This window comes from Astatotilapia calliptera, chromosome 3 (assembly GCF_900246225.1).
Source record: "Astatotilapia calliptera chromosome 3, fAstCal1.2, whole genome shotgun sequence".
In the NCBI taxonomy this organism is placed as follows: domain Eukaryota; kingdom Metazoa; phylum Chordata; class Actinopteri; order Cichliformes; family Cichlidae; genus Astatotilapia; species Astatotilapia calliptera.
This window is the reverse complement of record NC_039304.1, coordinates 38,425,921-38,439,476: the sequence shown is the minus strand read 5'-3', so window position 1 is coordinate 38,439,476 and position 13,556 is coordinate 38,425,921. Positions and strand designations below refer to the sequence as shown.

Genomic DNA, 13,556 nt, shown 5'->3' with positions numbered 1-13,556 from the left:
TTTTTTTAAGTTATTTTTTTATTTATTTTATATTTAAATTGTGTTAAATAATAATAACAATAATAATAATAAAAAAATTATAAATCACTAATCATAACAAATCTAATAAATACAATAAAACCCCTCTTTAATCAGCTTTTGATGTCCATGTTTTAGAATGGTTCGTATATAACAGAAACCATCTAGAATTGTATTTTTTTTTAAAATAAGAACCTCTTTACCATCAAACATTCTGTGAAACAAAAAGCATAAACAATTGTGTGTCTGAACTACCACTAACTGTTATGGAAATATGAAATAAATTGAAATAACACAAAGACGACCTCACAGGTCGTCTTTGTGAGGTTTAATCTGTTTTGCAAAGAGACAAACGACAGTACAGAGTACTGCAGTCTGCATCACATCTGACCAACAAGAACAACAAGCACCAAATCATTTATAGACACAAGTTATTTATCATGGTGAGAAAAGCAGAGCTGTACATGTGGGAATATTTAGTACTGAAAGATTATATGGAGGCAGAGCGTGACACTGTGGAGCCTTTCATTCAGCCAGGTTAGCCTGACACAGAGAAGAGCAGAAACTTTCCATCACACAACTGGCTACAGAGCTTTGTACACAAATATAGTTATATTAAAAAAATAAATTAAATATAATTTAGAATTCAAACAGTTGTTGTTTTGAGCCACCAGATGTCAGTAAAGAGCTTCTATGCATCCTGCAGGTTCTTTCTATAAAGTGCAGGCAGGCAAACCTGCTGCTACTAACTGTTAGAAACATTTAACAACAGACAGAATTTAACAAAGATTTTTTGTTTGTATTCTTAAACAAAAGGCCTTTAATGTGAAAGGATCGAGAAAGTGTTGAGAATGCAAACGACCAGAGAGTACTGTAATATTGTAATAATAATTATTTTTTCATTTCTTGTGTTTTAAATGTATTTTCATCCATGATTTCATTTTTAATTAATATAGTTGTTGATCTTTGATCGTTGGATCTAAAGAAACTCTCGTCTCTTTCATGGTGTAACGTGTAGTAACTCAGCCTGGGCTCTGTCTGAGTTTCTCCTGTGGATGTCAAATACTCCCGGATATTATGACACAGTGAGAGTGCATAGCTGGTCATGCACATCACATATGTTGCTGCTTTGTTTGAGGTATTATTACAAGGGTTAATTTGTTTCCAGTGTGGAAATTTACAGGAACAGCAATAGGACCTGAATGCAATATGAGACTGCAGGTCTCTGCTTAATTTCAGGTCAGAAGTGATGCTCTGTAGTGACATCATCATAGTGGGCATCTAATCCCTGCTCAGCCTGACTGGGTTGCATCTTTTCCACTGATGCATGAGGTTCATTTCCTGAAAGATAAGTTTTAAAATGTATCTGCTGTTAACTTATGAGGAGTTCAGACAGAGAGATGAGTTAATCATCACCATATTGATTGTTCAGTGAGTGATTCAGAGTGTTACCTTTGGCTCTGAGTTGATATAAAGATATCATGAGAAGAGTGGACATGAAGTATGGAAAGAACACCATCAGGTGGAGGAGCACTCTGAACGCAAGCTGGAGGGAGCTGTAGTCAGGGGGTAGTGCTGAGGTGGTAGGTGGAGGTGTGGTTGTATGTTTTCCTGCAGAGAGAATCCCACCTGTTCAGGTGAATATGTGGATGAAATAAGAGGTGAAATCAGAGTGAAGCTCCTCACCTGTGACAGTGATCCAGCTGGATGGAGACTCTCCATGACCGCTGATGTCACACTTGTAGAGGCCTTCATCAGACCTGGAAACATGCTGGATGGTCATGTGACCTGTAGGCTGCTTCCTGATGAGGGAGCCATCTTTATAGAAAGCAGCTGGGAGGTTGGAGGGAGTGGTCTTTGTTTTACAGAGCAGAGTGACGTCATCTCCCTCCATCACAGGGAGGACAGGACTCTGCAGGATCACTGATCCACCTCAACACAGAGACAAACTACAGCATTTCATCCATTTACACACAGCTTCATCAACACTAACTCCACACACTCAGCTTACCAGTGACTGTCAGGTTAACCATGTTACTGATGGGACCCTCTGTGGACTCACACCAGTAAACTCCACTGTCCCACATGAAGATGTAGCTGATGTTACATGAAGAACCAGCTGGTTTTTCCCACCCATCTCTACACTGAGTCCTCTGTTGTTTGCTTGTGTTTCTCCTCAGAGTCCATCCAGCAGAGCTGTCGTCCTCCTCACAGCTCAGAGACACAAAGTCTCCTTTAAAGAACTGAGAGCTGCTGGGACTCACAGTCAGACGAGCTGTGATAGAGAGAGCAGGATATTTATTGTCTATGTTTTTTGATCATGAGACAGTTGCCAGTTGTCTCCTCTGCTGTGACATATGGTCCTGAAAGTAACTGGTTGTCTGTATTCACAGCTTTAAGAATCTCCCCAAGTGTTTCAAATTTGCCCATTTTGAAACAGTGAAAGATGAAACTCTGTTCAGTTTAGAAAAGATAGTTGGGTTTTAAATGTTTCTACTTTTCAGAGCTTTGTTTTCTTTGATTCAAGGGTGGGGTATCTAAACAACATATGTGCTACACATGAAACATTCTTCCTAAAGAAAGAAAGAAAGAAAGAAAGAAAGAAAGAAAAACGGGTGTAGGTTTAGCTCAGTTGGATGAGCATGTAGTCATATATCGAATCGCTCTGAGAGGCCGGCCCATGTTCTAGTACGACCGTTCTTTAAAAAGAAAGAAAGAAAGAAAACTTGATGTTGCTGTCATTTAGGTTAGGTTTTTTTAAACATATAAATTCCCCTCTCGCCCCTGCGGGGGGTCTACCCTTCAAGCTCAGGCGAATGAGGCGTTGACAGATAGTTTTTTTCTTTCTATCAATTTTGTTTTTCTTTACTCAAAGAGATCAAATTATTGGTGGGGACAATTCAATAATCGCTGGATATTGGTGGGGACATGTCCCTTCCATCCTTGCCAAATCACTCTTGCATTTTTTATTGTAACAACCAATGATTTATACAGGAAAATAATGACTATTAGCAAGGTTGCCCAAACTTTTGCATCCCATTGTAGTTGCCTGTGTATGGTGACAACTTTAATAATCTCTTCAAGTGAGTCAAAAAATACTTTCATCTTTAAACAGCCAAAATGTTTATGCAGACTTGCTAATGAAAAGAAAATGGAGAATTCATATCCATGAAAACAGACAAAAAGGTTATTTTTTAAAAACTATTTCACATTTTGCTAAGTCTGCCAGATTTACAGTGTGACAGAAGAAGGTTACTGACCTTGGTTTGTGGTGCAGCTCAGCAGTGAGATCAGAACTAAAGAGAAATTAAACTCAGGTTAGTTCAGAGTTTCACATTCAACAAGACAGCAGAGGCATGAAAAACACAGAGTGAGCTTACAGAGCAGACACAGCAGAGACGTTTCCTCCATCCTGCTGCTCAATGATATCAAACCAACACTGAGATCAGCTCACAGTCATATAAAGTAAAACCCGCCTCCCTCTCCTCCTCTTCCTCTTCCTCTTCCTCTTTGATAGGATGTCAGTATTGTGGTTTCCTTTGTAGTGATCATCATGAAAAGGTTTCTTTGTTTGTTTGTAGAAAAAGAGTTTTAAAGTATTAAAAAAAAGTCGTAGGTAAGAAAACTGAACCAGAAAATAAGGCACAATGGATAATAAATTACAGCTGACCCAGCATCTGTAGCTGTGGGATGCTTTCACTGACAATCACTAAGGCAGTGGTTCTGAACGTGCTTTCGTTTCCTTAGACTCCTATATTAAAATCCTATTCCTAATCCTAAAATTTCCATCAAGACTAAACCTCACTGACAGACCCTTCTGTAAAGGATGTTAGCGGTAGCTTTTGTTCACCTGTACAGGTAAATATTCTCTAGTCACCAGGTTTCTGGGGTCGATGAGATTCACCTGTATATCTCATCTTTCGGGTTGGTCACTGGACTGGCACCTTTCAAACACTTTTCATGTCAAATTGCGCTCTCCAAACATTCACCAATCACACACACACACACACACACGTTCATACTGTACTTTATTCTCTACCTAAGCGCTTTGTCTAGCATTCACACACACTCACTCTCAAGGTTCAGCCACCTTCCCCATGGATACTCCAACATGCAGACTCAAGTAATCGGGAATCAAACTATGGACATTCTGATTAGTATTCAATTGAATTGAATTCACTTTTATTTATACAGCGCCAAATCACAACGACAGTCGCCTTAAGGCGCTTTGTAAGGTAGACCGTACAATAACACATACAGAGAAAAACCCAACAATCATATGACCCCCAAGCACTTTGGCAACAGTAGGAAGAAAAAACGCATTAGGAAGAAACCTCCGGCAGAACCAGGCTCAGGGAGGGGCGACCTCTGCTGTGACCGGCTGGGGTGAGAGAAGAGAGACAGAATAAAGACATGCTGTGGAAGAGATTAATAACAAGCATCACTCAATGCAGAGAGGTCTGTTAATACATAGTGAGTGGTGACTGGAAAGGAAATACTCAATGCATCATGGGAATCCCCCGGCAGCCTATGTCTATTGCAGCATAACTAAGGGAGGATTCAGGGTCACCTGGTCCAGCCCTAACTATATGCTTTAGCAAAGAGGAAAGTTTTAAGCCTAATCTTGAAAGTAGAGATAGTGTCTGTCTCCCGAATCCAAACTGGAAGCTGGTTCCACAGAAGAGGGGCCTGAAAACTGAAGGCTCTCCCTCCCATTCTACTTTTAAATACTCTAGGAACAACAAGTAGGTCTGCAGTAATCTTGTTGCAGCATTTTGGATTAGCTGAAGGCTTTTCAGTGAGTTTTTAGGACATCCTGATAATAATGAATTACAGTAGTTCAGCCTGGAAGTAATAATGAGAATCAGAATACTTTATTGATCCCTACACAGCAAAATCTCCAGTGTTAAATTAACACTGGAGATTTTGCTGTGTAGGGGAAATTCTTTTTCGTTACAGTGCTCCATTATAAAAAAACATTAACAAAGACAGACAATACACAAACTAAGAATAGCACACTATATACAGGCATATATATACACGTAAAGGTCACTTATTAATAAATAGCTGAAAGAGGAAGAACATGTGCAAAAAGGGTGTAGCTGTTGCAGTAAACAGTGTGTTAGATGGAGGAGTTGTACAGGGAGATGGCCACAGGCAGGAATGATTTCCTGTGTCGTTCAGTGGTGCTTTTCGGTAATCTCAGTCTCTCACTGAACGAGCTCCTGTGACTGACCAACATGTCATGGAGTGGGTGGGCGGTGTTATCCAACATTGTCTTTATCTTGGACAACATAATAAATGCATGAACTAGTTTTTCTGCATCACTCTGGGACGGGATATTTCTAATTTTAGAGATGTTGCGCAAATGGAAGAAAGAACTCCTACGAGTACAATAACCTCAGTTTTATCTGAATTAAGGAGCAGAAAGTTAGCGGCCATCCAGGTCTTTGTGTCTTTAAGAAATTCCTGCAGCTTAACTAATTGGTGTGTGAATAGGGAAGCATGCATAATGTAAACAGAACTGGTCCTGGCACTGCACCCTGTGGAACTATGAGTGGAACTAATTAACTTTAGTATGTGAAGAGGACTCTCCATTTACACGAACAAATCAGAGTCTGTTAGATCAGTGATTCTCCAACTGTGGTACACGTACTACTAGTGGTACTTGGGCTCTCTCTGGTGGTACGCAGTTAATCTCTAATTTCTTTAAGATTAAACAATATACTATTGTGGAATTATGCAAAGACGAGTTCCCGAGGCTCTTCTGGGAGCCGGAATCAACCAGAAAACATCTCCCCGAGCGTGAGTCCTCTATGAAGAGCAGCCTTTCCTAGTACAGAGCAGTACTATCACCCAGGTCCGAGAGAGAGACGAGTTTCTCGGCCGCTCTGCGTCGGAGAGGGAGTAGCCCCACACCAGCAGCGCCTTCAGAGCAGTTTATTTTATTTTATTTAATTAACAAAAGCTGACTCAACACTTTGATTCAGCAAAGACAAAAGTCACTACGTCTGATTACCTTCCTCTTTCTTTTGTGAAGGATTTCACTGGCAGGGTAGGTTCAGCTTGCCATGTGAAAGAGGTGGCGTTCCTTGAGGGTTACACAGGAAACCTCTGACATATGCCTTTTTTTTGCTGAAGATAGCTCCCATCAACACTCTGTCATGGTTTTGGCATGGGTAACACCAAGATGGAGGTTGCTTCCAGTAGCGGCAGGTATCGACCACCCTGTTATTTCTCCAGAAAGTTCTCACAGACCCACAGAAACTACAGCACTATTGTTGTTGATGCTCTGTCTGACATTTATGAGTGCCATCACCTTCATGACGATGAGTGTTACATCCTGTTTTATTTTAGAGTTTCCTGTTTCCCTCGCCTTCTTGATGAGATGATTGGCTACAGAACGTTCTGGCTCATGGGCTGTTCTGATATCAGTTTATCTTTTGTTTGCAGCTCTCCATCCTGTTGCAGCAGAGGGTTTGAAGTGCATTGCATATCATTTTCAGTTATTGGCTCATTTACGGTAAAATTAATCTTGGTGCATTAAACTTTCAGTCTGGTGTTGTGTCCAGTTGTTTGCTGACCTGCAAAAAACTCAGAAAGAACCAAACCCACAGCTGTGTTGTTAATGATTTAGGTACAGTGAAGCCATCACATCATCTCAGTGGGTGTAGTTTGATGTCATTTAGCCACAAAGTTTATTTCTAACAACATGTTAGAAATAAACTCATTTAGCCACATCATGTAACAGAAGCTCAGACACCCCAGCACCTCCACCACCTCCAGCTCTCTTCCTCTCAGCTGACCTGCTGTCAGTAACAGTAACAGTCTTTATATTTAAGATCATCCTTTGACACCTTCAAAGAAACTCCTCCATCTTTCTGATGAAGCCTCAACTTTACGTTCACATGGAGGAAACATCTCTGCTTTTGCTGCTCTGTAAGTTCAGTCTGTGTGAAGATTCAGCTGAGGAAATCTAACAAAAAAAAACCCTCAAAAAAACAGTCTGTAGTTTGTTTTTAGTGATGTTTGTCTGTAAGATGAATCTTCTGTACATGTTTCAGCTGAACAATCTTCCTCCTTTCTGCTCCGATTCTTAGCAAACAGACATGTTGCGTCTGCTCTGCTCTCTGATCACTTCATTAAACACCACAAACCCTAAACTAGCCTGAGTCTTGTTTCTCTTTAATTCTGATCTCACTGCTGAGCTGCAACAAAAACTAAGGTCAGTAACCTCCTTTACTCAGTCTGAAACTCCCTGATTGTGTCTGCTAAACTCAGGCTACATCCACATGTATAGAGGTATTTATGAAAAAAAAAATCCCATACACATGTGCAAAGATGTCTCCGTCCACATGTAAACGCTAAAAACCCAGTCAAATGCTGTCATTTAACCGTGTAGAAATGTTGGCCAATTAGAAGTCTAGAAGCATGGCAGGTAAAGAGTAAACAGGGTTCTTAAGTACTCCGGAATAGTTTTTGTATTTTTCTGGAAAGGCAGCTAATTTTGTGTTACTTTTGAAGTGCCTTTGTAGAAATTCATCTCATGTAAACAATGACGTGTCTTAGACTGGGATAGTAAAAAAAGGCGCACACCTTTGATGTTGCGTGACTAAATCCCCATTTTCCTTGTCCACATGTAAACGCAAAAACTGAGTTTTTAAAAAGCAGTTTTTAGTGATCAAAAACGCTGTTTAAGTGTGGATGAAAGGTAGGAAAAACTGCGCTTTCAAAAATACCCATGTATGTTTGGACGTAGCCTCAGGCTTGGTTTGATTTTGTGTTTGCAGGTCTCCTCCCTGTTATACTCTGGTGGCTTTTAATGTGGGCACAAATATAAAAGATCACTGTTGTATCATTTTAACCCTCACAGCTCGTCTGACTGTGAGTCCCAGCAGCTCTCAGTTCTTTAAAAGGAGACTTTGTGTCTCTGAGCTGTGAGGAGGACGACAGCTCTGCTGGATGGACTCTGAGGAGAAACACAAACAGAGAAACCAGGACTGAGTGCAATGAATGGGGAAGATGGTCTGGTTCATCCTGTAGCTTCAGCTACATCTTAACACTGGACAGTGGAGTTTACTGGTGTGAGTCCAGAGAGGGTCCCATCAGTAACATGGTTAACCTGACAGTCACTGGTAAGCTGAGTGTGTGGAGTTAGTGTTGATGAAGCTGTGTGTAAATGGATGAAATGCTGTAGTTTGTCTCTGTGTTGAGGTGGATCAGTGATCCTGCAGAGTCCTGTCCTCCCTGTGATGGAGGGAGATGACGTCACTCTGCTCTGTAAAACAAAGACCACTCCCTCCAACCTCCCAGCTGCTTTCTATAAAGATGGTGTCTTCATTGGGAATGAGACTACAGGTCACATGACCATCCAGCATGTTTCCAGGTCTGATGAAGGCCTCTACAAGTGTGACATCAGCGGTCATGGAGAGTCTCCATCCAGCTGGATCACTGTCACAGGTGAGCAGCTTCACTCTGATTTCACCTCTTATTTCATCCACATATTCACCTGAACAGGTGGGATTCTCTCTGCAGGTAAACCTACAACTACAGCTTCATCTTTCATTTCTTCTCCCTTCAGCCTTGTGTTCAGAGTGGTCTTCTACCTGGTGGTGCTCTGTCCATACTTAATTTTCGCTGTCCTCACAGTGTCTTTATAATGACACGTACCCACAGGTGACCCACAGACACCACATGTTCATCAGGTTTCACTCACCACAGAGCATCACTTCTGAAGCAGACCTCATGTTCTGTCAGATTTCATATTTCTTATTAATGATTCTATTGTGTCTCTGTGGTTCTCACTTGCCTTCATCTGTCATCTTTATTCTGGAGATGATTCGGATACATGGACTCTAAAGTACTCTAAATGTACTTATGTGGTCAATTGAACTATATTGGTATTTACTCTGTACTACACTATACTGAAATCACATATTGGGTTAAATTGAGATATATACCATAAAATTATAGTGAAACACGAGCATTCTGTTTTCAATATTTTTAATCATATTATAAAATTATTAAAATTTTTAGTCATATTACTGAGAAATTATTCTTTATTAGCCTCTCTGATTCTTCTTCATACTTGTTCAAACTCTGCAGAAGAATCTATTCTGTAAGTCTCTCTGAGGCCTGTACAATAACTCAGAGATAAGAAATTCCATTGTTATCACGCTGCAATTGTTTTTTCTGTATTTGTTCTTTCACAAAAAGTTTACTTCTGAATATAAACTTTGAACAGCAACTCTGTGGCTCTTCAGTACTCCTCTTCATTCTCGTTTCTCCTCCGCTCCACCATCTCTCTTTCTATTTTCACTGGCATGCTTGACTTCCTGGGCTTCTTCTTTGGCACGGGGTCAATTGACTCCGGCTGCCACTGATTTCCTTCGTAGTAATGGGATGCTCTCGGAGTGTCACAACTTTCTTGGGAAATTGGGGTGGTGCTGGAAGAATGGTTAGTCAGAAGGGGGTGTTTGATTTTGTCTGTTGCAGAACTGACTACAGGGATCAGAGAGGGAGGGGAACCTAGCGAAGAAGCAGTATGAACTGAATGGAGGTGGGGTGGAAGCGGAGGCAAGACCTGGGGGTTATTTAGGGCAAAGATGGGATTGGTGTGTTGGTTCTGGTGCTGAAGAGGGGAAGAAACAGGAGTTGAGTCAGAGTGATGTGGCATGCTCTGGAGAAAGCAATGTTGGAGGTTTTTGTGACCATTTAAGCCACTCCCCACAATGTGCACATGTGCCTGTGAATCCTTAGTATGTTTCCAAAATGTGTTGGCATTTCCCTTTTTCCTATACACATACATGTGACTGTCTTGTGTGCTTTTGCGAGCCTGTTTAGAGCCATGTATCTGTGTATCAGTGTGAACGCTTGTGTGGTCAGAGTGTAAGCTGCTGTAGGTGTCTCTGCTGCTGCTCGTGTGAAGTCTTGGGTTTGGGTTGGCGCTGTGTCGGTTTCGACTACGCAGCGAGCTGAAGACCATGGTGCAGCCTGCCACTGTACAGCGATGTTTGATCTTCAGATGGACAGCGTTGTAGTGGATCTTCAGTGTTCCTGCACAAATTAAAATGGGATTTTTATTAGGTTGCTACCGAGCTACAAATAAAAACTTTTCAGGGCTGAAAATTAAATGGTATTAAATTAAATTCAAAGTTTCTTTTCATTAATGCTGGTGTATGATTCAAAAATGAGATCATTAATAGACAAGAGTAGTAGACCTTGAATTAAATCTTCTGGATCTCCATCGGACAGACACAGGTCATTTTTATAGGCTGCTTTACTGGCAGAAAAAAGACTCTCTAAGTATACCATGAAGTAAGGGATAGAGTCTAAAGATAGAGTAAGGAAATAGAGAATATTCAATTGGAGTAAGGGGAACCACAAGAAAACAAGATAAACTATATAGGACCCAAAACAGAACCCTGTGGTACTCCAAAAAATACTTTGTTATCCAAATTTATAACTAACTGCATGTCTGTAGCAGTACTTGTACATAACCCTCACAGACATGAGTTGAACATGCAAACTTTACAAAATGAGGCCCCAACCAGATGGTGGATTCAAACCAAGGACCTTCTTGCTTGGAGATAATTGTGCCAACCACCACACCACCATGCTGCAGTTAGCGGGGTTAGGTTAATTAGCGATTCTGAATTGTCCAAAGAGGGTTAGGGTTAGGGGAATGGTTGCCTGTCTCTCTGGGTTTGTCCTGTGACAGACTGGTGACCTGCCAAGGGTGTGCCCTGCCTCTCGCCCTAAGAGAGCTGGGATAGGCTCCAGCCCAACCCGCAACTCTGAATTGGATAAGCAGAAGAAAATGGTGGGATGGATGTTATACATAATACTATCATGTTTAATGTTAGTCTTGTTTAAGCTGTCAGTAAACCATTTAAGGATGCATAACTAACATTTACTTTCTATAGTAACAGCATAGATTACGCGGTTAGCCAGCTAGCTGTAACTTAGTTACACAATATCCATCTGATGTTTTTAACTTTGTCCAAGTAAATTTTGTTATCAGTATAGTGATACTGAGGTATACATTACACATTCTGGTCTCTCATTTTGCACAAGACACTTGATATACAGCACATATAAAAGTGCAACACAAAAATTAAGTCCTATATTTATACTATAGGATAATTTATAGTATATATATATATTTTTTCTTTCAGACTCTATTATTGCACACACACACTCACAAAGGCCTGAGGATCCATACCTTTGTCATAGAAGCTTTTCCCGCAAACGCCACAGCAGACCCTCCCTTTCCGACCTCCTGCAGCAGATGAAGGGACAGAGCAGAGGGTGGAGGGGAGTGGATGGAGGGTGGTAGATGAGGATGGGGGAGGATGCAGGGAGGAAGAAAGTGAGGCAGTGGGAAGAGGACAAAGGAAAGATGAGGAGAAGGAAGGGAGAGGATGTAGAGAAGAAGAATGGGAGCCTGGCACTTTTTGGGAAATCTTCAAAGGTGAGGACGGAGAGGGGGAGATGGGTGAAAAGACTGAAGAGGAAGAAATGATTGTCGATGGGTTTAAGGTAGGAGAAAGGGAAAAGTCACTCTCGTGTTTGGCTGTTCCCCTCTGAAGGTCATAGTCCTGCTCACTGTGGAAGGAGGGATACCACAGCGAGCGAGGCGGGCTTGGCTTATCGGGGTCTGCTTTGACTTTTACGGCCAGTTCTCCTATACACTGAGGTAAGATTGGATCAGTCTCTTGGTCTGTTCTTCCTCCTTCTGGCTTGTGCTTCTCAACCAATTTGCTGCAATGGGACTTTCGTAGAAACTGTGTCAGCTTACTGGGAGGAATAAGCTCCTGATAGAAAAAAAGATGGTAATTGTAAATGTAAGAAGCTTAAATCTGGAGGAACTTTAATGTAAGAGGTTTCGAGTATTTAAAAAACTTAATATCATTTGATTACCTTAGTGGGAGAAACCAAACAGTGGAAGGCCGAGCTTGGAAAATGGAATGGCAGCAGAAAAGAAAGTCCACCAGCAAACTTTTCAAAATGGCGGACATTATTGTTGTGGTCAGCAGGACTGCTTTTTTCTAAATGACAGACACTGGTCACCAGTCGTGAATCTCCTCTTGAACTCCTTAACATCATCATCGTTCCTTCTTTCGTGCTTGACTGGCAGCTGCTGTGTGTGGGTTTCAGCTCAGGATCAGAGAGGATTTCAGCACCGTCTGCAGTCTGAAGCATCAACTCGACTATGGGTCGCGTCTCTCCAAAGCGAAGGAACTGTTTGAAGATGAGCACTTCTTCTTCTGGAGTCACCATAAACCAGCGGTCCAAAACTTTTCCACTGGGAAACTGCAGAGAACGAAAGCTCTTTTAAGTTTGGTTGTTGGAAAACGTCCATCATGCACTGCTTTTAATCAGTTAATTACTGTAAATCTAAAGTGATGCTTTGAGAGCACGTGAGGAGAGGTTCCTACTGGCACGAAAAGTCAAAAAGCTTGCTTAGCTGGATGGACTTATTTTTAAACAGTTGTTTTCTAGTCTTACTGACTACTCAAAGTATTTTAGGCTCAAGTCATATTTACACTGACATTCATACTTTTTACACATTTCAGCACTTCTTCATCTGAGGACAATTTAAAATCGACATGCAACAGTTGTTTTATAACTTCAGCAGAATGAGTGTACATTACGTGTGAATAGTGAAGAACTAGTCCAAATCTGCTAAAACAGAAGCAGGAGCAGTTTTAAAAACAGAAATTCAAGTTTTAGTTTTCTCATTAGTTTCTAAATATCATCCACCTTTTAATCCGAGCCACAGTTATAAAAGCAATTCTTGTTTGATTTTTCCTCTGGGATCTGGTGAAAGGTGTGTACTTCTTCTTACCTGGGTTTAGTAAATGCTTACATCTAATTGGTGCTTTTTGAATGCCCCCAAACTACAAACTCAATTTTGAGAATCCTTAACTTAAAAACCAAAAGGTAAAGAATATACTCATGCTTGCTGGTTTACAATTAATTTGTAATGATTTAATGTTAATCTTATATTAGTTTTAGCTGTTACTTCTTCATATGGTATCACAAAGTACAGGTTATTTTAATGTCAGACATTAGATGTTCATATTCACTCAGTCACTACTGTGAGTAGTTTACCTGCAGCATGTAGCCTCTAACATAATCCCCCAAATTCCAGCCCAAAGTGTGAAGTATGTGTCCGACCTGGAAAAGAGAAAAAGCAAATTCAAACGGCTTCTCTGCATTACTACCAATCACAGAGGTGCACTTACTTACCTGCTCTGGGGTCAGGATGCTGTAGAGGCGGTCCAGCAATATCTTGAGACGAACAGGAATGGCCTGAGCTCCGTACAAGACCAGGGAGCTCAGGTCGAACACCACCCCAGGAAGAGCCACCTCCACTGGACCACAGCTGGAGGGAGGCTGGGCCTGGAGCTTCTCCAGTGCTGAAGGGGCAAATACAGTTTCCAAGTTTTGTATTTATACAAATGAAAAATGAGTTACATCAGTGATAATCTGGTGATTAAAAAATATACAAAAAGGTCAACAGTGATAAGATG

General features: G+C 41.0%; 2 protein-coding genes across 2 annotated transcripts in view; one reads left to right on the top strand and one right to left on the bottom strand.

The window, feature by feature from the left end:
- Window positions 1–13,556, top strand: part of LOC113019455 (deleted in malignant brain tumors 1 protein-like) — a 616,212-nt gene that overhangs the window by 556,250 nt on the left and 46,406 nt on the right. The gene's annotated exons all lie outside the window — the stretch shown is intronic.
- On the bottom strand, window positions 841–3,441 carry LOC113019485 (Fc receptor-like protein 5). Its single transcript, XM_026163242.1, has 6 exons — window positions 3,399–3,441; window positions 3,279–3,314; window positions 2,030–2,293; window positions 1,705–1,950; window positions 1,471–1,629; window positions 841–1,359 (listed from the first exon to the last, which is right to left on the bottom strand). The coding sequence occupies exons 1-6, from the start codon at window positions 3,427–3,429 to the stop codon at window positions 1,259–1,261; spliced, it is 837 nt and encodes a 278-aa protein (XP_026019027.1). The 5' UTR covers window positions 3,430–3,441; the 3' UTR covers window positions 841–1,258.